At 38.8% G+C, this 24,886-nt stretch overlaps 1 protein-coding gene and 1 long non-coding RNA gene across 2 annotated transcripts in view; one reads left to right on the forward strand and one right to left on the reverse strand.

Moving 5' to 3' along the window:
• The window catches only part of GRM8 (glutamate metabotropic receptor 8), a 744,367-nt gene that overhangs the window by 227,573 nt on the left and 491,908 nt on the right, over positions 1 to 24,886 (forward strand). Inside the window, exon 2 of the mRNA XM_075274172.1 lies at positions 19,138 to 19,354. Coding sequence (XP_075130273.1) covers positions 19,138 to 19,354 — 217 coding nt within the window. The remainder of the gene's footprint in view (positions 1 to 19,137; positions 19,355 to 24,886) is intronic.
• The window catches only part of LOC142203452 (uncharacterized), a 183,670-nt gene that overhangs the window by 146,210 nt on the left and 12,574 nt on the right, over positions 1 to 24,886 (reverse strand). The gene's annotated exons all lie outside the window — the stretch shown is intronic.

Raw genomic sequence — 24,886 nt, forward strand, 5'->3', positions numbered from 1 at the left:
TGACATCTTTGACATCACTAAAGAGGGTGAAGGGGCAGCAGCTTTACTTACTTATCCCCACTCCTTCCCATGGTTGCCTCTGCTTCCCCTTCTGGCCTCCAGGGGGTCCCATGCATCCAACATCATGTTTATATCGACCTATTTAAAAAAAATCTGCAGGGCCCAATGGGCTCCCTAAGGTCACTGGCACGCAACAGCCTCTACGGCTGCTATGGCAGTATGTATGCCAATAGTGAGAGTCCTGCTTATTCCCTTCACACAAGCTGATCGACAGCTTTCTCTGTATTAATATGTATACAGAGAAGGCTGTCAATCAACCTGCATGGGTGGCGTAATCAGGACTCTCACTGTCTCTCCGAGGAGTCTTATGCAAAAGATTTTCATCTATGTGGAAAAATGCAGAATAGCGAGAATGCTTTCAAAACTGGAAGTGTCAATAAACAAAATTAAGTGAATGAGCAAAAGAGAAATCTAAATCCAATCAATATTTGCAGGTTTGTACTTAATGGGTTTTGAAGGTATGTCTATATATCTATACATTAATGATAGTCCTGATATTATATACTATGTACTACATATTTGTTAAATATCCTTACAATAATGTTTGTTTGCATTCAAGGGATTCAAAAATTCCTTACACAGTTCTGTACATGAAGATATAGAAAGGTTTACATACAAATCCCATACAAAATGAGAACTAACAGTCTTTTTCTAATTCTACCATATTAGGATTTTATTTCAACTTCTGAGTAAATTGATTGTACAGTGTATCAACTGGTATAATTGTAAAGTGCAGTTTGTCCTGCAAAAAATAAACCCTGATATGTCTCTGTGAACAGGAAAATGAAAAAAGTTATGACTGTTGAAAGGCTTAGGGTTTAAAGTCAAAGGCAAAAATGAAAACTTTCTGTGACAGGAAGGGACTTTCTATGACAATAACTTCCTGCTGTGCAGACTTCCTCCTGTAGCTGCTGTACTAACTCCCTCTCTCTCAGCCCTCTTCCTTCTCCTCTCTCACTCCATTACAATACCAGAACAGTGTTTGTTATGTTGAATCATCTCCCACCTTATTATTTCTCAGATCCCATAATATAATTATAGCTCGTGAGTGGCAAACCTCAAACATTTGGGAACATTTGTAGGGGCCACTATGAGATACTATACTGTGTGGAGGAGCTACTGTGAAACATTATGGTGTGTGAAGGGGCCATTATGGGACATTATATTGTTTACTCTATGGAACATTATTCGTAAAGAGGTTTCCAGAAATTGGACAAATTCCCAGAGGGGCAGCGGCAGGTGTAACATTTAAAAAAACAAACATTCACTTGCACCTCAAATGTTTTCCCTTGAAGCATGTTAGGTCACATGCTGTGCCTCATTCACAAAGAGCCTTGCACTCCACATGACTGCTGAGCATATTTTTTTTTTATGTTACATCTGCCCAGGGCACTCTGGAGTTTTTTAATTTCTGGACAACCCCTTTAATTTGACCACTGAGGTTGGATGACTTTCAATCACTGTGCAAGCACCAGTGATGTATCTCATTCAGGCTTCAGTGGTATTCAAGCTTAATTTTCTATTTTCGGGGTAGGGGGCGTGCGTTTTCAAATTTCACCTCAGGCAACGGAAAAGCCAGAATAGGCCCTGTATGTTTTTTTTGTTTTTTTTTCTCGTTCATGACACCAATAGGTACGCTTCATAAATAGCTTCTAAAATCCTTTTTATACGGCAATGGGGAAATGCTTTTAAGGCCCCTGATAGGGACATATGGATCCCTCCGTATGTTGTAGAGGTCCTAATTAGATAATTAATTAACAGGCCTAGATGGACTGCAGCCATCTTCTTTAAGCCTGGAGAACTGATTAAAGACACAAGATGGTAGTGTATCAAAAGAGTTCTGATTTTATTATAAGAAAAAGGTAGTTTAAATACATTACAGACAAAGATCTGGCTTGGCTATTCTAATCAATACAACCATGATTGGTTATAGAGATATAAGACAAGCCTGGCACATGGCTATTGGCTGAGGCTCATTATAATCTGCATCTCATTATAACTTTCCACACTGGGATGGACTTTCCCATGAAACAAAGAAGGATTCAAAATACTTATGTGTGAGCTAACATCCCAGACTATGTCTATATGTATATATCATGGCAAAAGAGATAAGATGACACGTTCCATAGACTCTGTGTCTATACACTCTAAGTGACCGTCATATACCATAAAATATGACAGAGTGCCCAGATACCATAAGATTAATACTTTTGTTGGTTATGTGTCCATACATCATGTAAAGGAGATAAGAGATATACAAAGTCAGCTGCATCTTCTCAAAATGATGCCCTTGAGAGATAAGGATTAGCAACCTATGCATTAACGTTCATTATCACATTCCTTAAAGTCTAACAAAGGGCCTCCTTGACTTAAGCAGAAAATACATACTTATGTGAAAGAGTACAAGATGGCTGCCAAAATACAAAGATGGAGGACTTAACTCTAACACCCCACGTTGTGGAAAAGCATGTTTTGTTTGGGGGCCACACGGTGGCTCAGTGGTTAGCACTGCAGCCTTGCAGCACTGGAGTCCTGGCGTTCAAATCCCACCAAGGGCAAAAAACTATCTGTAAGGAGTGTGTATGTTCTCCCTGTGTTTGCATGGATTTCCATTCCAAAGACATACTGATAGGGAAAAAAATGTACATTTTGAGCTCTATGTCACAATCTACATTTAAACAAAAACATGTTTTGTTTGTGCTTTTTTGAGCCAAAGCCAAGAGTGGATACAAAAGTAGTGGGAAATATATAGGAAGTTCTTATACTTCTACCTTCTGCTCAATCCACTCCTGGCTTTGGCTCACAAGAATGCAGCAAAATCTGATAAAAAGATGCTTTTTGTTAATGTGGGACCTTGGCCTCATGTAGCTAGTCCCAGCCAAAACTTTGTTTGCCACAGCGCTTTCTGTTTCCCTTATACCTATACGGAAATCACCAGCATATTCTCTAGGTATAACTGACATGCTGAGATTTCGAAAACGCAAGCATTTTTTCTGTCATTTGTGGATGAATTAGAATCCCATCCACTTTGCAGTTAATGTAAAACACTGCACCAAAAATCATGGCGCTCACTCTGCATGGGCCCTGGCCTTAGGCTGAGACTCTGTGTTGCAGAAACAGAGTTTTCTTTTAGCAATTCCCAGTGTCCAGTCAGACCAGACCAGCGATCATTCCCATATCTGCCTGAGACATAACTGCATGCCAACTTTTCTGTTTTTTTTTTTTTGTTTGTTTTTTTTAATTTCTTTTATATAAAAAAAAACCTTAAAAAACCTCTTTATTTTTAGTCCTTCTGAATTTGTAGTCACTTAATTTATCATACAATAATCTAGGGTGTAATAGAAGATCTATGGTGATAGGCCAGGGACCCTTTAAGAAGTAATTCCAATAATTCTGTTTGTCTATGTATAAAAGCTGTTTTCTATATAAATGTTATTGCTGCATTTTTATGTAACATATTTTTTTTCTTGTTTTTCTTTTACTAGTAAGTGCCGTTTTTATTTGACTATCCCTTTAAACTTAAGGACACATATATACATTTTATATTTAGGATGTTTTTCTTCCATAAAGTTGCTTTATTTTCAGTGAGAATGGAAGTTTCTGCCAACCATATTTATCAAGGGAAAACTGTGTGAAATATGTCAGAAAGGATTTTGTTACTCATTTAAAATGGTGTAATAATAGTATAACATTTTCCTCCCAGAATATGATACATTGGTCATTTCTCTTGTGACAAACATCGCTATTCATATTCTATTGGTTTACCAAGAAGGTTGTGGCTCACATTAAAATTCTGCACACCGAATCGTTCCTTTTAATAGATTGCTGTGCTCTTTGTCATCGTCTTCCCCTGTAGGAACTGTGTTTGTCCCTCTTTTTACAGAAGTCTCATCAGTCACACTTGGTCCTAGTGATGAGCTCTTCAGTCGCACTCCTTCCGGGCATTTCGCTGGCCATAAATTAAAACCTATTTCTTGCCCTATAACATATATTTCAAACAGCCATCCTCAAGGGCCGGTATACTGTATTTTACACTTAGTTTAATTGAGAAGGGACAGTTAAAATTATTAAGTGCTTAGCCTTCTAGCAACAATATCTTTCTTTAATATATGGACTGTTACTGAGGCAGCACATGGCACTACACCTTCAATAAAAGGAATCTTTCATTCTCCAAGATAAATGTTTTTACATTATGCTGCTCCAATATTACCCAAGGATATCATCTCGTAATCTGACTTAAGATCTTATTTGAAATCTACAGCACTGCACTTAACATAACACTGAGCCCTCTACTGTATGTGTGTTCTTAGCCAAGGCAAGCACGTCCAAATAGAAGCACATCTTTTCGGTTTGTGATGTGAAGTTAACTTATAATCAAGTAGTAAGAGTTAATATCTGCTGTATATCCTTCTTCCTCCATGCCACACACATACGGCCTCCTACTGCAGAACTGGAGTGTTAGGCTAAGGTACTCCATTGAGAAAGCACGGTGCTTGTGGCTGCTGTGGAAACATGATGGAAATAAAAGTTGCATTTTACACTACCAGCAAAATGAATGAAATTTCATTTATCTCAACCACACATTTCTGAAAAAGAGCCGTGGAAAATATGATTTTTTAAAAATACATCATTTCACAGTACCAGCAAAGTGAGGGAGATTTTGGTTAATCTCATCTACGCTTGACGCGGAAAAAAACTGCTGCAGAAAAGCTGTGTTTTTGAAAAATGCAGCATGTCAATTTTACTGGTGAAAACACTTGCATTTTAAGATAAGGTAAGATAATCCTTTAATAGTCCAAAAAGGGGGAAATTCACAGTGTTACAGTAGCATGGATAATATAATATACAAATGCAAAAGCACCAAGGTAGAGGCATTGCAGAGACTGTAGGTACAGATAAAGAGAAAAAAAAAGGTAGTAGAAAGGATATCACAATTTAAAGATCTTTCAGGTCTCTGTATGGAGTTATCTCCGCTTAGCTCGGTGTTGGCTGTACAGCCTAAGCACAGTGGGGAGAATAGGCGCGGCTGTGGAGAAGGATGTACCTGACTAACTGTCAGGAACACCCTTCTGACTGTAAAGAGCTACGGTACCAGACCGATAGCTCTTTACCCAGGGCACAGATCTGGAAAGCTGACAGTGTGCTGAATTCGGCTTTCCAGCAGGATATAGAACTGCCTGTTCTCAAATCGGTGAAAGGTCCTCTTTAAAAAATATAGAATGTAAACAAAAGATATCCCCATGCACATATTAGTCCCCACCATGGAAGAATAGCGGTAATTATCTTGTGCGGTAAATGCCGTAAAAAATATATATACTGCGAAGTGCAAATTAAATTATTTTGGTCACTTTGCTTTCCCAAAAAATAACAATACAATGTGATCAGAAAGTCAAACATACCAAGCATTGGTACCAATAAAAAATGCAACTTGTCCTGCAAATAAAGAGCTCTGGCATATCTCTGTCAACGGTACAGTAAAAAAGTTATAGGCGTCCAGAATATAGTGATCCTAGAAAATTTGTTCCTTTTTCTGAAAGTGTTGTTTAAATTGTAAAAGCGATAAAACAATAAAAATCAATATAAATATGATATTGCTGTAATCGCACTGACCTGCAGGACAAAGTTGCCATGCCAAAGAATAAGCACTAACAAAGCAAAGTCAACAGAAAAATAAAAAAAAGTTATATATTTTGGTAGACGGGGATGGGAAAATATGAGAAATTCAGCGAGCATTAACGTACAAATTACCCAAAGAGTTATGCACATTAAGCTGATAAAAAATGTGCAAAAAGATGGACAACTTTGATCTCAAATATAATTTTTCAGAATTCATATTTCTCCTAACCCAGAAGATTTGGTGGAAATTTGTATTTAAGCTGTGCATCTTCTATTTTGATCTTACTGTTATCTGTTTGGCACAACCAAGTATTTCTTCAAGACTGTAAATTATAGTTATCTGGTGTTAAAAAAAAAATCAAGGTATGATCAATTTAACAATATGTTAATTTTCTAAGTAGCATACAAAAAACAGTGATGAAACGTGAATCCAAGTCAGGCATAAAATGATGTGATTATGCATTCACAGCCTCACACAAATGCGTAATTTAATATTTATTTTCAGTGGGTGGGCAGGATTGCCTTCACAGTAGCTAAGCTAATTTTACATTTTGCTACTTTTCTAATAAGACCATATTCATATTTACTAGAGATGAGCGAATGGCGTTTGATCGAATTGATATTCAATCGAATATCAGGCCGCTCGAGGTATTCCATTACAATCGGATACCACGAGGCAAACACGCTAAAAATTTGTATCCCCTCCCACCTTCCCTGGCACTTTTTTTGCACCAATAACTGTGCAGGGGAGGTGGGACAGGAACTACGAAAACAGAGGCATCGAAAAAAAAAATTAGAAAAAGTAATTGGCTGGCTAAATCAGGTGACCTCCGATTTATACGAATAGTGGATTTAAGATCTGGGTCATATGAGACTGTGAACTATGTGACTGTGAGACAGGGATAGATGTACAGGCAGGGTTAGCTAGGGATTACCTTTATTTAGGTGGGAATGTCACTCACACAGCTCTTTGGGGCTCTATCTCGTCGGGATCCCTGTCAGCTTGCGATACGCGGGAGCTGACTTTTTCCCATAGGAATGCAGTGACCAACGTTGATTGGCCGAATGCCATACAGAGTACAGCATTTGGCCAATCAATGCTAGTTCTGCCGGAGGAGGCGGAGTCTAAGATCGGTCCACAGCAGTCTCCGTTGTGGTCCGATCTCAGATGTAGCAGTGTTGAGCGCACAGCTCTGCTACAACAGAGATGTAACAGAGCTGGACGTGCGCTGAGCTCTGCTACACTGGAGATATGGATGGGATTCTAGAGTCGGGTTTTGGAAATCACAGCATGTCAATTATAACTATAGAAATGCTGGCGGTTTCCCTACAAGTATAATTGAAGCAGAAAGCCCGTAGAGGAAAACTCTGAAAACTTTCTGTCAAAAGCGCTGAGTGAAGAACCTTGATGCGTTGCCGCCACAACTTTTCCTGCAGCGCTTTTTTCCTGTGGGATACCTTACCATTAGGTTGATAATAAGGGAAGAAAAAACGAGAAGAGAAACGTAGCCAAAACACAAAACGCTGTGGAAAAAAAACGCAATGCTTTTCCGCTGTATTTTTTTCAGCTGGTTCGGCAACAAGCGGTCTCAGCCTAATACAGCTTTTACATATAAACGATTATTGTAAATTAGATAATATAAGATAAAAAATGATTCAGAAGAGAAGGAGCGACACACACTATGGATGTCATGTCCTTCTGATATAATTTCACACGTTTTCACAATGGTCAATTAAAGCTAAAATGAAAGTCTTATTTTAACTAGTGAATAGCAGAAATTCAGCTCCAGCTGTTTTCCATTAGCTGCTGACAGTCTGATGCGCAGAAATAATAAGTTGATGTTACATATTCACACTCCTTCTTTTATTTTACTTTGACAACTAAAACCTTTCTGTGGAATTGCCTGACAGGCCACTACAAATCTTGTTGATATGCGCAATTGAGTTTGGAATCCAATCTGACTCATGAAAAGCAGTGAGCCATGTATCAATTATACAAAAGAGATGTCAACTAGCAGTGTAACACTATTACTCAGTTTACTTTTCAAAAACAACCTAATAAAATAAGGGTTGTGCAGTCAATTTTACCCAGTAAAGTGTCAGAATATTGTTTGCCATAATACACATTTGTCTGATTGCAGAAGAAAAGAAATATTTTAGTTGAATCTACAATGCAATTGTCTATTATAGCCTGTGCAATGTATAGCACACAACATATTTTCTAGAATGTGTCTTTTGGTGCTGATGTTCAAATTTGTTACATTCTTTAAAGGGATCCTATCATTAGAATTCCCTTTTCTAACTAAGTACACGTAGGAATAACCTTAAGGAAAGGCTATTCTTCTCTTACTTTTATTAGTGTGATCCGTGCTGCCGTTCCTGATAAATTTCTTCTTTCTTCCATATGTAAATGAGTTTTCAGACAGCACTAAGGGCGTTCCCCAGCGCTCAAACAGCACATGTGCCATCCCCTGTGCTGTCCGAAAACTCTTCAGCGAGGTCACATGATGTAGAAAAGCTGAGGGTTTGTTGTTGTTGCTGGATTTGCTGCATTTTTAAAAAAAACTTTTTTTTGCCAAAGCTAGGCATAAATGTAGCAGAAATATACGTGCTCCCTTAATATGTTTCGCATTGCCTTTGAAGCCATTCTTGGCTTCAACCCAAAATACCACCACAAGATATGTAACAAAAAACTGTTTTTCTGGGGACCAACATGGTGGCTCAGTGGTTATCACTGTAGCCCTGCAACGCTGGAGTCCTGAGTTCAAATCCTGACAGGAACAACATCTGCAAGGAGTTTGTATGTTCTTCCTGTGTTTGCGTGGATTTCCTCCGATTCTACAAAGATATACTGATTGGAAAAAATAAAGTACATTGTGATCTCTATATGGGGCTCACAATCTACATTATATTAAAAAAAAAGCTTTTCTGTAATGTGTGACCTGAGACTAAAACTCAGAAAATCAGATTATAAAAATCAGAATGACTAGAAAATGTGCAATTTAATTTTGCAAAATAAAAAGTGTTTTATGAGTGTTATATATTGATTTCAATGTCTTACAAGAATCAAAACCTGTTTTATCAGCATTTTAATTTGTAACACATTTTAATAATGCGAATTCTAGATAGGAAGGAAATAAAGTCTCTAGGGGAGTAACATTTTCAAACTTTAATTTACAGATAGTAATAATTATATTATTTACAAGTTTTTGCATTTTGTGAAACAATATGTGAAGTTGAACAATGGGGCAATGAATGCATTAAACAATATATATGCAGATCAAATTTTGCTAATGTTCACAGTTCATTTAAATTCAAATAATGCTATAAAAGTGGGGCAATATGTGTAAAATGACTATAAAATGTAAATTAATGTGTAAAAAAAAAAAATCATCTGGAATTTTCTCACTTTACAAAGGGAGAACAACTTAAAGAGCCGATATGCTAAAGGCATACTAAACACTTGTGTTCTGTGTTTAGCACTAAATGGAACATCAGTATAATAAACTTTGACTCTAATATTATCTAATATTAAAATACAAAAGAAAATTGTGCAATGTAGCTTTCCATCCTTGCTTGACTGCAGGGGGAAGAATTTTGGCAGATACCTATCTCTGCACTTGTTCAATTTTGAAGATCGATCTATCTATCTATCTATCTATCTATCTATCTATCTATCTATCTATCTATCTCTCTCTCTCTCTCTCTCTCTCTCTCTCTCTCTCTATCTGTTTAAGCATAGAATGTAGTTTCCTTTGAAACCAGTGTGAGTTGCTATAGTAATATGACAAATTAGTTTTAGTATTTGCTTCTCCACTTCTTTGACCATAAAACAATACGTTTCATTAGCAAATTTTAGCACTCTTAATCTAGTGATAACCTTAAGAGGAAAACTAGAGCTGCTGAAATATTGTGTTAGTTATGCATGGTGTATATGTCACATCAGCTCAGATTCCTATACCTATAAGACTTTTCACTTCATGAAGCTTATTTAGTATAATTCTTTTTGTGGTGTTTCATCAATTTTCATTCATTTTAAAAATTAAAAGTATGACTATTTTTATTGAAGTGGCTACCATGTAGTGCATGTTACATAAACCAAGGAAAGCAGTTGGCAGACACAACTGTCTGCCATCCATAGAGCCTTTGTTTGTATGGTATCTAAATTAATTCACTAGTAAAGACAACATAGCTTTTGTCGCCCTCGTTGGCACACATTTATGTCCCTCTTTGGGGCACATGCCATTGTAACCATAGCCAACTTCCCTATGAACAGTACAGTACAGTGACTATATTGTAGAAGGATACATTTTACCTAAATTAAAAAAGATAACATTTTTCGTTTGGTTGTTTGTTGTTTTTTTAAGGGAGTCTATCACTGCCCCCAGCTACTCTAAACCACTCCCATACTGCAGAAAATACTGTTTTGAGAATAAAAGCCATACCTTTCATATGTTCCAGGGCCCCAGGGATGCAGAGAAAAATCACTTTTATTCTTTATTCAGATGAGGATCTTGGAGCACAGGGGCAGTTTTCTTCTATTACTGAGCATGGCTGCAACATCACTAAACACGCCCACCCTGCATTCCACTCCTCCCCTTGCGCAGTGTGGGTTGATCCAGTGTGATTTGATCCTCCCACTGTCCAGGGGAAAGAGCTGAATGCAGGATGAGCGTTTTTAATACAGCACTGCAGATTTTTTGACCGCACTTTAGCAACTGTTTCCTTCAAACACTATATATAGGAATAAGCATTAGTAATACAATATAAGGGTGAATTCACACTGAGTAAACGCTAGCTTATTCTGAACGTAAAACACGTTCAGAATAAGCGGCGTCTAAAGCAGCTCCATTCATTTCTATGGGAGCGGGGATACGAGCGCTCCCCATAGAAATGAATGGGCTGCTTCTTTCACTCCGTGCAGTCCCATTGAAGTGAATGGGGAGTGCCGGCATATACGGCAAGCTCTGCTCATGCCGGAGCGTACACGCCGGCACTCCCCATTCACTTCAATGGGACTGCACGGAGTGAAAGAAGCAGCCCATTCATTTCTATGGGGAGCGCTCGTATGCCGGCTCCCATAGAAATGAATGGAGCTGCTTTAGACGCCGCTTATTCTGAACGTGTTTTACGTTCAGAATAAGCTAGCGTTTACTCAGTGTGAATGCACCCTTATAGATATAGATTGCTCCATTGTTCTTTTCTTTATATTACAAAAAGATGTATTATAGCTTTGGCATTAAAACAATTGTTCAGTTTTGCTGCATTTCAGTATATTTTTTTAAAACTCTGGGATCCTGTTTGTTATCTGGATGAGCAATATGTAACTTCTCTATGTTTTGTGCAGTTGCTGTAAAAATGAGGCAAAAATCTGATTTGACACAAGAGGAACAAGATTTCATTTTAAACAGCATGTTCCTATTAAGAAGCTGGCGACTTTTGTTTCCATTTATAATATGCCATCTCTGTTGTGATCAGTAACATATTCATCTACTGTTATAGCTACTTGTAAAGCATGACCAGATCATATTTTCTCAGTGGTTTCTGGGGAATGCTGTAATGCAGTATGTCGCCTGTTGTATCAAAACCCAAGTAAAATATTATCCTTATGTGAATAGATAAAAACAAAACGTTTTCTTAATCTACTGACGACAAAATTACATTGTTTTAATTTATTTTTTTATTTTTTATCATTTAAAGACAAGGATGTGTATAGTCCAGCAAAACCACCTCCAGGTTAAGTTAAAATCTGGAGTCCAAATAATAAAGTTTACAACTGTGGTCAGTCCAACAGTGATCTACGTAGTGACACATATCGTAAGGATACAATACAGTGCTTGTCTGGACAAAAGATCATCTAGGTCAATGTGTACAGATATAGCCATTGAAATTTATAGCATTCAGCATGGTCACATCTTTTGTAAAGTGAGAATATAGTCTGAGCAGGTTAAATCATAACAGAGGCCTGGGAGGAACATTTTTAGCTTCCTTTTCTCTTCTGACCTCTTTTTGTTATGGTATCATTGGCTTTTAAAAGAAACTGCAAGAATAGTGTGTTTTTTTTAGGACATTTCATTCTTCTACTAACAAGACTGGACTGTGAGAAACAGCATCATCTTGGTTTTTTTTGTTTATGTGAGGTTGCAAACAGCCATGTTCCATTTTTCTTAGTTGGTCACAGACATGGATTCTTTGACAAAACAGATTCATGTTTTATGGACTTGCCCCAAAATCTATTTTTCAGATTCTATACCTTTCACTAAAAGTAATATTTCTCATAATCTTACTTTGGCCCTTTTACATGTGAGTCTTTCAGATTTACAGTAGCTCCCACTTTAAGATGGCTTCCTGTACATCCTGTTATAAACTTACTTAGATGGTGTTTTTCAGTCCAATGGAGAAGTAACGTGACCACGAATAATATTGAGCTATGTTATAACAGTTTAATACTCATATACATAAGCTGACCCTACTACAGAAGTACAACAGCAAGTTGATTGAGCATCTAAGCAGACTGTTTTATTTTCTGTGGATTTCCAACTAAGAGCCTTTACTTTCCTCTTAGTTCCTTCTCCTCTCTACTCTTGTCTGTATCCTATTTCTACGCTGATATCTAGGCCTAGTTTTAATTAGGTAGTCTTTCCAATGGCATTGGCAATGGCATTGTTATTGCTAGTTATTTGTCTTATAAGAAAAAGATCCAGTATCGAAGACGATCTCAAAAATAGTGCCATGAGTAAGAGGCTGATGCCTTGAAACATGTAGGCAAGTGTTTCACCATATGTGTTTGTTCCTTATTGTCCTGTGAACATATGTTGTAAGTTTTTTCACTTCAATTTTTGTCTGGAGTCTTGTGAACCTATGGACTTTATTTTTTCTTTAAAAGTGAAGTTTTAACTTTTTTTGAGCTTGTCTTCGGTGCTGGATCTTTTTCTTGCTTACTTGCCTTTGCCTAGACCAGGAGGTCTTTATTTCTCATGCACCAGATGAACTCTTTCTGATTCACACAATTGTTTCTTTGGGCCGTGGACTTTTTCTCTTTGTTATTTGCCTTATGTCTGGACTGAGTGCTAAACTTTTATTCCTACATATCAGTTATAGAGGTTGTCTGAGAGTTGTATGATTTAGGAAAGGCCATAAATATCTGATCAGTTGGGGGCTAACAATTTCCCCCCACATGGATCAGCTGTACAGGTCACATATTATACACAGCATGGAGTGGTTGGCTGTGAGCCTTGTATAGTGACTGAGAACCAGTACAGAAACTCGGCTGTCATTGACTTCAGAACCCAGATTATAACAAATTATATAGAATAGGAGGTTCAGAAAAATGATAAACATTTATACTCATCTTAACCCACCTCTGTTGAGCTCCCTTACAGCATTCTTTCGCATGTGACTGTAACATCAGCAGGCCCAAATCATTGCTGAGGCCTGAGATTAGGATTTGTGAGGCCATGTGGAGTGTGCCATTATCATGACTCTTATAGCCAAAGATGAAGACATGCCTCACATGACGACTGAGGTCCTATCACAGGCCTTAGCGATGACCGGTGGCTACTGATGCCAACCTTTAAGCCATTAAAAAGATGCAATAATTACAGATGTAAATCTTCTGATTGATGAATTCTAGCATGTTGTAAATAGCATTACTCTTTCAAAAATTGTAGTCTTCTTAGATCTTCTTGTGCCTTGTGTAGAGGAAGCTGTCCTTTCATTGTCCCTGTAGGCAGCAGTGCATATTTTTCTACTAAAGTAAAAATCTGTATTGCAATGACTTTAATTTACTGTGAAATCTAACTATGAGCATCTCCCAGATATGGTACTATTGGTGAACTATGTAGCTGCAGGGAAAAATATTCTCTGCAGATTATCTGGTTGATACCTATCAGTGAATATCTATCTCCATTACAAAGCATTCAATACATTTCTCTTTTGGTGTTGTAGTTCTATCTTCAAACTGGGGCCTTGAAGGTTTAAGCGAGTAATGAAGGGAAATTCTGCATCTGTGCTGTAGCATTTGTTATTATTGCTGTTATTAATATCTGAAAAAATAATCGGAATATTCAATAACAGAACAAATGTGTTATTCTATCAGATTTACTCAGCCATCTTGCAATCTCACCCTAATGTCTCATATAATGTGTTGAAGCTTAGACTATTTCACAGAACAGTAACACACTACTGAAGAGCTGGTCAATAAAATGAAACATAAAGTGAGAGTAATATTCATATACACAATTAGCATTCTCTCTTGGCAACGCTTTCAGCCAGAGAAGGGTTCTTATTATAGAAGACAGATGCAGAGAGGGGTTAAAAGTGTAATGTTATGCCTTCATATAAAATGGCCAGAACTACACAGCTTGTGTTCTTCACTCACTTTCACTCCATACTGAGATGCTCTAGAATAGTATCTATAATAGTAAAATGATGCTATTCTAAAATCTCTGATCAAATCGGATACTGAGGCAGATTTATTTAGACTTTGTATGTGAGGTCTCACTCACATCTGCATCGGTAATCCGTTCGGGAGTGCACATGGGGACCTCCCCGAACGGACTACTGAATGCATTGGCAAGCAATGTACAGTGAAAGCACACAGACCGCATAGAATATAATGGGGTCCGTGTGCTTTCAGCATGGTCTCCGCACGAGTCATGCAGACAGGAAAGTAGATCGTGAACTACTTTTCTGTCCGCAGTTTCCGTGCGGAGATTATGCGGAAAGCACACAGACCCCATTATAGTCTATGGGGTCAGTGTGCTTTTATTGTACACCGCTTGCCAATGTATTTGGTAGTCCGTTCGGGGGGGTCCTTATGTGGACTCCCCCGAATGATTACCAACACAGAATGGATTACTGACACAGATGTGAATGAGGCCATAAACCAGTATTAATAAAGCCTACGACTGGCAAAGGGGATGAAAGATTTAGGAAGAGGCCAAATCAGCCAAACGTCCCTGCATCACAATGGAAATTTACACCAGTTAGGAATTGGTGTAGATTTCCATTATAATTCGCTTTTGTCAGTTATAATGAATATGTTGGGCTGAGGCTTATTGTCGTTGCTGCTTTTTTTTAGTTGTGTTTCGCTACTTGGGGCCTTAGCGTTTAAGTTTTCATGCTTTTGTCTTGCATTCTGAAATAACTAAAAGCCACAATGTATAGTGTTGCCTAGTTCAGACACTGAGAGGGGAAGGAATGGCACAGGCTTTTTCTACCACTGTTGCCCTTTGAGTCCCTGAATAATACACTGCCCTTTTACTCCATGCACTGGATATAACACATGTAGTGTTACTGTCCTCACATACAGCAAGGAATCTGCTAAAAATTACTTAAGAAACCCATGTGGAACCCATGATACTAAAGAACCACAGGCCATTCCTTAGAAAATAATGGGCATGGCAGGGCCAGTTGATTTCTATGGGTGCCCTGTCATGTTCTGGAACACATAGAGAGATGAATGGAGATTCTTTCTACATAGTTGGATGAGGCTTAGATATGTGATGCCAATATTGTCTCAGTGACATAATGTTGGCACAAACAACTGAGATTTCAGAATCTAAGTGAATTGTTTCCAATAAAAATGTTGATCATCACAATATATATACTGATAATATTCAGCATACAAAGACCTGCCTACTGTATCCTGTGCCCATATTGCTTTCCCATTTATAAGAAATCCTTCCACTTTATTATGTCAGGACATTTTGTTATACTGCTTAAAATATCAAATTTTACACATCTTCATTACATCCATCAATGATAATCAGATGCTCTGGATGTTAACAAAAGCAGATCATAATGCATCTGGGCCCCTGAGCCTCAACTTAGATGTCACTAGCTACATTACAAAATAAAAACATCTGTGTCTTCAAGGTAAAAGGATTGGCCAGATATTTTGCTCTTTTTTGGCAGATGGCAAGTTGCAGATGTCACTGTTGGCCAGGAGACAGTAGCTGCAGCTGTCACCCTGTGAGTGTTCAGTCTCTGCACCCTAAGGATTCCTTTGTGACGCCATTCAGATGCTTAATCACAGGACACAGTTCACTTGAACATTTAATAAAAGCGTGGTTATGCAATAAGCACAATGCAAAACAATCTCTTTAAAGAATCATTGGCCAGAAATAGGACAATTTATGTTAGAAGATATTTATCTTCTTGTAATTGTATTACATTTCCTTAAATGAAGTTATTCTTATTAGAGGGTGAAGAAAAAGAACTTAAGACATTTTAATGAATTAATAGTTGGAATCTATGCATTGGATACTATATATTCCATACCGACATCTAATCACCTTATAAATAAAATATTATGTGTGACTACTCTACAAAGTTACAAAAAAAATGGGCATGAAAACTAATAAATGTTAATTCATCCTTTCTTGAATACGCTTCTAGTGAAATTTGAATTATCCAAATCAATCAAGAACTGGCCATATGTATGATAGCTGGTGTCTAAATGTTTTTAGTTGGTACTATCTTCCCGACCTTAAGTATTTAACCACTTCTGGACCACCCATTGAGTATATACGTCTGGAAGGTGGTTGCCTTGTTCTGCCTGGACGTGCTGCTGAAACTGGGAGCTGACTGTAACTTCAGCCGGAGCTCCTAGAGAGAAGGTAAGGAAGGTTTATTACCTTCCCTGCCTTCTCGATCGCTATGTATACAGTGCACAATGAGCCCTGTATACACAACTATGGGCACCACCATGATGCAACCGTCCTCTGACCCAGCGTTCACGTGATTCACAGGGCTCAGCATTTTGCAAGAGCTGCTGGGTCAAACAGCTCTATAAGATGTATATACTACCATGTAGGAGGCTGTAGGAAGCTGTATTCCTCCTGCAACTGGGGCCAAATGTACCAGCCCCAGTTGCAGGGGAAATCAGTCTCCAACACAACAAAAAAAGTGATCAGATTTCCCCAAAGGTCTATTATGACCTTATGGGGACACAATGTAAAAAAAATAATAGAAAAGTTAAGAAAAATGTAAATAAAATAATTTTAAAAAATAAATAAAAAAAAAATGTCAATAAAACACTGTTAATAAAGATTATAGCCCCACCCCCGATGACACCATACAAAGTAAAATTACCATAATGGAGAGGAAAAACTATTTTATGAAGTTTTTTTGTAGCACTTTGTGTAATTAAATAAAATAAAAGTGAAAAAAGGACACAATTTTCCTCCTATTTTGACTGACTATATTTTCCCGGATATAAAAAAATTAAAATGCATGCAAAGATAAAAACAACATAAAAATAAAGCCCTATCTGTCACTGAAAAAAGACGCAGAAATTAGTTTAACAACACATATGGTAAAAATGTTACAGCCCTCAAAACCACACATACAAAAAAAAAAAAATGTGTCTGGTCTGGAAGGAGGGGTAAAGGATCTGGTATGGAAGTGGCTAAAGGGACACTCCAGTAATTTGTTTTTACCTATTATACTGTTTGAAAGCCCATCACCTAAATAGATAGTTGTCTACTCAGTGTCTTTTCCTCTGCTGCTTTCATTCTCTTCAGTAAGTCGCATGGTCAGAGTGGGATCTCTTTTTTTTTTTTTTTCCCTAACATAAATTGCTGTGCAAACAGTAGATCTTTCTGATGGCTTCAGATCAGGGGTGTAACTACCTGGATAGCAGCAGAGGCAGCTGCCACAGGGCTCGGGACACTAGGGGGCACGGTGACAGCTGCTACTGCTGCAGATTTAAAAAAAAGAAAAAAATAGGCCATTACCTGCTGGTGTAACTCCAGCGCGTAACGGGCCCTATTTAGTGCAGTGCAGGGGGCTGCCTGAAAATGGAGCTGCCTCCTCCACAGTCCATCTTTTAACAGTAGTAAAAGCTAGCAATTGCTGCCTTTACTATTGTACCCAAGCAGCAGCTGTCGCCTGCTGTCCGGGCCCCTGCTGCCTCCCAGCACTTGCATAGTGACAGCGGGCAGGAGAAACTTCTATCTCCTGCCTGCAGTCAACAAGCCCTGTGCCCGGATTGTGCTTCCCGGATTGTACAGGTCAGTGTACAATGGGGGGAATGGGTTATATGCTGTGAGGAAGAGGGGTAAATGGATATGCAGGCTGTGTGTTAGAAAGTCTGCACCCTCATTCCTTCCTTTATCACATACAGCCTGCACACCTATGTACCCCCCTACTCACAGTCTGCACCCCCCATTCTGCCCTATGTCAGCAAGAGGAGCGAATGGGTGGTGTAGGCTGTGTGTGAGCAAGAGGGGTACATGCATATGCAGGCTGTGTGTGAGCAAAGAGGGTGACCTGGGGCGCAGGCTGTGTGTGAGAAAGAAGTGGGAATGGGGGTGCGGGCTTTGGGTGAGCAAGAGTGTGGTGGAATCGGGGGTTCCCCCCCAGATCACCCTCTTGCTCGCACACAGCTTGCACCCCCATTTCCCCTCTTGCTTATACACACCCCGCACCCCACATCACCCTCTTATTAACAAACAGCCTGCACGCCCATGTACCCCTCTTGGACGGCGCTCCATGTCAAAAGTTCACCACGGGTCCCCGCCATTCCTAGTAATGCCACTGCTTCATATACTATTGAGAGGTATCATGTGAGCTTAGATCTATTAAAGTCCTACCTACTCACCTCTACTGTAAAAATGCCTCTTCTGCATCTTACATAAGCTTCTCCCTATAGCCCTCTCTCTCACATACTGCCACATAGATCTCTTCCAAAGACACTTCGACACCATATAACTCTGCAGTAGTTGACACTTGGTTGAATAAAGGATAGGACAGTCAAAATGCTGTGACCAGATACTACTATACTGTGTATTGTGACACACTATGCTTACATAGCTAATAGCAACAGATAGTAAGGAAATTGCTGTGTCTTGTGACTTTCTGATGTCTTACTCTATTGTAGGAAACCACAGTGCCATAGAGGTCCTTGCGTGCTCAGCATCTATGCAGACCATGCACTGGTTTCTAGTGTCATCAATATAACAATCATCATATTGTAATCCGATGCTGGAAAAAAAACAACCATCTGGTTACGTTATACTATGGGAATACCCCAAAACTACTGTATACAGTAGGTTGAGTCAAGAAGGTTGTTGAATATTTCAAGTGATCGCCAGTAAATCTGAAATAATTAGGTATATTATATTCACAAATTTCTGAAAATGTTTCTTGTATTGGAGTGAATTGAATGAATTTTACAGGAATCCATGTACATGCTGAAGAAACACCCCCATTCAAATGTATAGTAATTTCTACAACTCTGTTTATGTCAATATACATTTTAGCTGAATCATTTTATATACTCTATGAATTAGAAATTGCTGGTGGAAAAATGTATTTGTTAACAATAAAAATAAGGAAAAGTAATTGAATATGATACAATGTGCTTACTTTCTTTTGTTAACTATACTTTAGTAAATTTGAGGCATGTTCCATTGTTAGTAAAAGTAATATATCTCCTATGTTCATTCACAATAGATACCTCAAATCAGCTATGCATCAACAGCCCCAGAACTAAGTGACAACAGCAGATATGACTTCTTTTCACGAGTGGTCCCACCAGACTCCTATCAAGCTCAAGCAATGGTCGATATTGTAACAGCCCTGGGATGGAATTATGTATCAACATTAGCTTCAGAAGGCAACTATGGAGAAAGTGGCGTTGAAGCCTTTACACAGATATCCCGGGAAATTGGTAAGATTGCATTAACCTGTATATTATACGTAATGCTGACAAGCTAGTAATGTGTTACATTTGTAAAGCAATGGATTTTCTCTATGGAACAGTAAATGTAACTGCAGATATATCTGACAGATTCTATTGTGCTACAGCTCAAGCCTAGAAGTATATTTTCTCTTCCAGTGTACATTAAAGTTATTGATAGAGATTTCTGACATAAAGCTATGCTGACAATGTCTGTATGAGCCATTTCTTGTTGACAGCTGGAAGGTGATGATTGTGTACCATGGCGCCCCCTCTTACTTCTAATAGAGTTTATGATGATGATAATAATAGTCATCATTATTACATTTAGATTTTATATGTAATGACATGCGTTTATGGTTTAATATGCAATCAAAAACTTTGATGCCATCTACTTTATAATCTGCTGGTTTGTTGATACAAAATCATTAACATGTGAAACATGAAAGTAATTGTGGTCGAGAACAAAGTAAAGCACTATCTATCTATCTATCTATCTATCTATCTATCTATCTATTTCCTATCTATCTATCTATCTATCTATCTATCTATCTATCGATCGTATATGACACGGTTTCATTTCTATTGCCAATTCGTATTGGCTGTTGGCATCACACATGTCAATTCTAATAGCATTAGGCAGGATTTGCATGGTGCAGTTTAGGATTGGTTAAAAGTTAACATCAAAATTGCATTAAAAAACATACAGTTTTGGGGATATGACCAAAACTTATGGGTTGTTTTAAAGTAAAGTAAACTTTCTAATTGTAGTCTATGGTACTACAATGCAGTCACTAATCTACTACTCTTAGATATTCTGCAAGACTGGTATGTGAGCGGACAGTCTCGGTTATTAGTACAGCACTCCAGGTCCATGATGGCTGCTGATGGAGGGTCATGTGGCTTCCATTGAATTACATTGTGCACTACAAGGGAAACAACTATGTGCACAGTGCAGTACATAATGTAATTCAATGTAGACTGTAGGTGGATGGATTGGTCACATGATCCTCCATCAGTGACCAGAGGAGCAGACTATACCAAAAACAGAGACAAGCACTTCACACATTAGGACAGCAACACAGGGAAGACAGTAATAATGACAGTATGTTAGTAAGCAGACAGAATAGTATCATTAGCAGTGCACTAAAGTGCTAAAATGGCCACCCCTTTTAAAGCAATGGTGGATTCTAGGCACAAAAAAGTACAATGGAAATATTTAACATATTTTGAAAAGTACCCTGATAATAGCTAAACATCGATTCAAAATTCTGATCAAGTTTGTATAAATATGTGTATGAGACTCAGCATCCCATCTATGATAAGAAAAGTTGCTGAGAATTCACACACCTCAAACTTTCAAAATGGACTTGGACACTAGGATGTGGATAGTTAGCCGGAGACACCACATAGCCACAGCCATGGTTGTGTGTGGAGTAAGGACCCGGGTAACAGTTTATGTACAAATGTATGCATGGACAGTACACAGATCTTTCCAATGATCTCTATACACCTAGTCCTGTATTAGGGGAAATCATGTTCTACATCCTCTCTAGATAAAAGGTTATACCATAGTCAGGGGTGGGGGCTTCTTTACAGTAAGAGTAGTGAGACTATGAAACTCTGCCACAGGATGTGGTGCTAGCTGATACCTTGTACAATTTCAACAGAAGCCTGAAAGTACACATAACACAAGTTATGGGAACTAACATTTTTCTATGGGATGTTCATACAGTGATTTATTCTGATTGCCATAATTGGGGTTGGGTAACAATCTATTCCCTTCTCGGTTGCACATTTCAGTAACCTGTACATAATAATATTAATCAGCAGTAAAAACAGCTTCACAAACTGAACAAAGCTGCAGGTGGGAATCTGGCCTATTTGGAAAAAATATGGATAGGGAGTGAATTCTACTGTACATCATTTTTATTATATTAATTCCTATTATAGAGTTGTCCTATTATCATATAAAGCTGTTCTGTACATAGCAGCCTGGCAATAGACTCTGATGCAGATCTTAACAAACATGAAAAACAACTAAAAAATGTAAAATATAATTGTGCAAATATAATCCAAAAATGAGACTTGCTGAATCTAGGTTCTAGTTTGCTATATGCTGTATGTTGCAGGAATAACATTGCTGTAGGAGAGTCAATTTTGCTTTCAAATGCTTCATAAATTTGATAATTCACAGTAAATAATTCCCTTTGATCAATAATCCCAGGATTTCGGACACAATGCAGTTTCTTTCACACTTTCTTCATAGTAGACTTCTATTAAAGGGTGTAACACAATATTCACATAATGATATTTAAGCTAGATCTGTACGCCGGATCATCTGGTAACACTCATCCTGTGACCGAAGATCACACTTTCCTTATGGTATATAGAAGATAAAAGAAAGTGAATGGAGTCATGTTGTGATTCATAGGTTGCTGCTACTATAACATTCTGGATAAAAGACATACAATGTGCTGTGGCATAGTGCAAGGCTGATCTTTGGTCATGTGATGGGTATTGTGGACATTTAGCCTTAACCTAACATTACATTTTCTGGAAAATCCAGCAAATGAATTTCACCAGATGTCCAGACACAAGTTCTATTCAGAGACATATGAAAAAAGAGCTAATCGTGTTGTCCATTGCTCAGCCCCAGATTATCTCCCATCATGCTTTTATCTCAGCACCTTTCTAAACCTGCGATGACAGATGTATTCTGTTCAGGAAACAAGGGACTGGCAACCATGGGAATTTCAATGTCTGCAGCTGCCCAGTCATTGCCTTCTAAAAGCTGTGTTTCATAAATGGAGCATGTAGTGTGTGCTATATCTGCAAATACATTGACGAACTGCTATAACATTGCTTAAAATAGAGTTTAATATGCCAGAAAGCAGTGATTTTGTAGTCCATTTCTATAATGCTGATTGTAGTGTCAAGCACAAGTCGTGATCCTGACGTAGGAGCCTAGTGCAAGCACCTAATGTTCGCTGAAGTCGACATGGTTGTGAACATAGTGATAAGATTCACTAGTTCTATGACATTGATGTTCTATAGTCTTTTAAGTGTATGTTCACATGGCAGAATTTGCATTCCACGTGTGAACATTACATGTGGCTAGCTGCGACAAGACGCCAGTGTACTGCACCAGTATCCCGTAGTGGCATTCCCTCCAGATTAGACCCAAATGAATGGCCCTAATCGGGAGGGAGCCTTGCGCTGATTCAGCCGCGGAATCCGCAGCAAGAGGGATCATCTCACTTCTTTTTTCTGCTACTAGCTACTGGAAAAAATAAGCAAGCGGCTCCCAATGAAGTCAACACAGGCCGGTTTGGCAGTGGATTTTGAGGCGGATTCTGCGTCATAATCGTCTGCCAAAAAACTCAGTCTGAACTGACCCTTACAATGTTGTGCACAAATAAGGTCATGAAGAGATATTGATGGACAATATTATTTGGAGCTATTGCATCTGCAGTTTGCAGCTATTGCATCTTTCAAATCAAACACGGCCACACATAGCGGGCTGTAATGAAAAAGCACTGCGGGAAAAACACAGCAACAATGCATTGCATTTTTTTCTGCAGTGCTTTTTATAGAAAGTTAGCAGAGGTTTCCTTTCTGAACTTTCTGCTTTAATTACACCTATAGGGAAACCGCTCGTGTTTCTGTAGGTATAATTGACATGTGCTCGTATTTTCTCGCAATGTGTGGATGAGATTAACTAGAAATCCAATTTTCAGAGACTTTAAAATGCCACGTTTTCTTCAACGGTATTTCCACCGCAGCCAAACCGCAGCGTTTACGCCAAGTGGGGCCCTGGCCTAAGACAGGCACCACACGTTGTGTGAACACAGCATGCATTTTACAATCATTGCAAAGTGGATTTCTAGCAAATCCTATCCACACATTGTGGAAAAAATACATGTAGCATGTCAATTATACCTACAGAAACACTGACAATTTCACTATAGGCACAGTAGAAGCAGAAAGTCTGCAGAGGAAACCTGTTTTGCTGCTGCCCTCTACGTGGGACCTTAGCCTTCAGCAGTCTAATGCGGGTATTTTTCCCTGATCTCTTCCCATTGCTAGGGTCATTATATTGTGAAGCTTGTTTGCAAGACATGAAGATATTTGCCTGTGCTGTCCTTTTCATTATGTGAACAAAATATTTAATTTGTAGTAGAAAATGAAATGTTCATGCAGTTAAGGGATTTCATGGTGCATTATTTCCATATGAAAGGATGGCACTGAATAATTTCTTCTAATAGTAAGCGGTATGATGGGTGACAGGCTGCTTTCCCAAGAGTACATACTCTAGTGCAGATTCTCAATTGTACTGTGTAATGTGTATCTGTCTTGAAACAACTGAAACAGTAACTTTAAGAAAGTTATTTGTTTAATGTGTGTCTGAATAATTGTTTCAGAAATTAACATTATGTCCATCAATAGAGATGAGCGAACACCGTTCGATCGAATACATATTCGATCGAATATCAGGCCGGTCAAGGTATTCGATTCCAATTGAATACCACGAAGCAAACGCAGAAAAAAATTGTATCCCCTCCCACCTTTCCTGGCGCTTTTTTTGCACCAATAACTGCGCGGGGAGGTGGGACAGGTGAAAAAAAATCGGAAAAAGGCTGGCTAAATCAGGTGACCTCCAATTTAGACGAATGGTGGATTTAACATTCAACTAATTTGGGACTGTGAACTATGTGACTGTGAGACAGGGATGCATGTACAGGCAGGGTTGGCTAGGGATTACCTTTATTTAGGGGGTAATGTTACTCACCCAGCTCTTTGGGGCTCTATCTGGTCAGGATCCCTTTCAGCTTGCGATATGCGCGAGCTGTCTTTTTCCCATAGGAATGCATTGACCAGCATTGATTGGCCAAATGCCAAATACAGAAGTACGGCATTCGGCCAATCAACGCTGGTCAATGCATTCCTATGCCGAGATGAAGCAGAGCTGAACCTGTTACACATTCAGCTCTTCTGCATCGGACTGCTACATTGAACACTGCTACATCGGAGAGGAAGCAGAGCTGGGCGTGCGCTCTGCTTGGCTGCATCTCCGGAGTAGTTGAGCTGAGCGCACGGCCCGATGTAGCAGTGTCCGATGCAGCAGAGCTTAGTGTGTAGCAGGTCCATTTGGAGATTGGATTTTAAAAACGATCTTATTCACTAAACAGCATGTAGTCCAAAAATTATTTAAATTTTTGGACCCCACGCTGTGTAGTGATTAACCCCCCCTACCGTTGTCCACTTTCCTGCATAGCTGCAGCTCCCAGCTCCTCTTCTTGGTCTGGTGCTCTGTCCACATGTCTTCAGAGCGCCCTGCCCCCGCCTCCCGAGACTAGTATTATGGAGAAGGCGGGGCTTAAGAGAGTGTGGGTGGGTACCGGGAAGGGAGACATGAGTGATGCACTCACGTCTCTCCGCCCACACTCTCCAGGGGTCCTCTGTCCTCTTCAGAGCGCCCTGCACTCTATACCAAAGTGTTTTGGTTGTGATAGAAAGCTC

This window comes from Leptodactylus fuscus, chromosome 5 (genome assembly GCF_031893055.1).
Source record: "Leptodactylus fuscus isolate aLepFus1 chromosome 5, aLepFus1.hap2, whole genome shotgun sequence".
NCBI lineage: Eukaryota > Metazoa > Chordata > Amphibia > Anura > Leptodactylidae > Leptodactylus > Leptodactylus fuscus.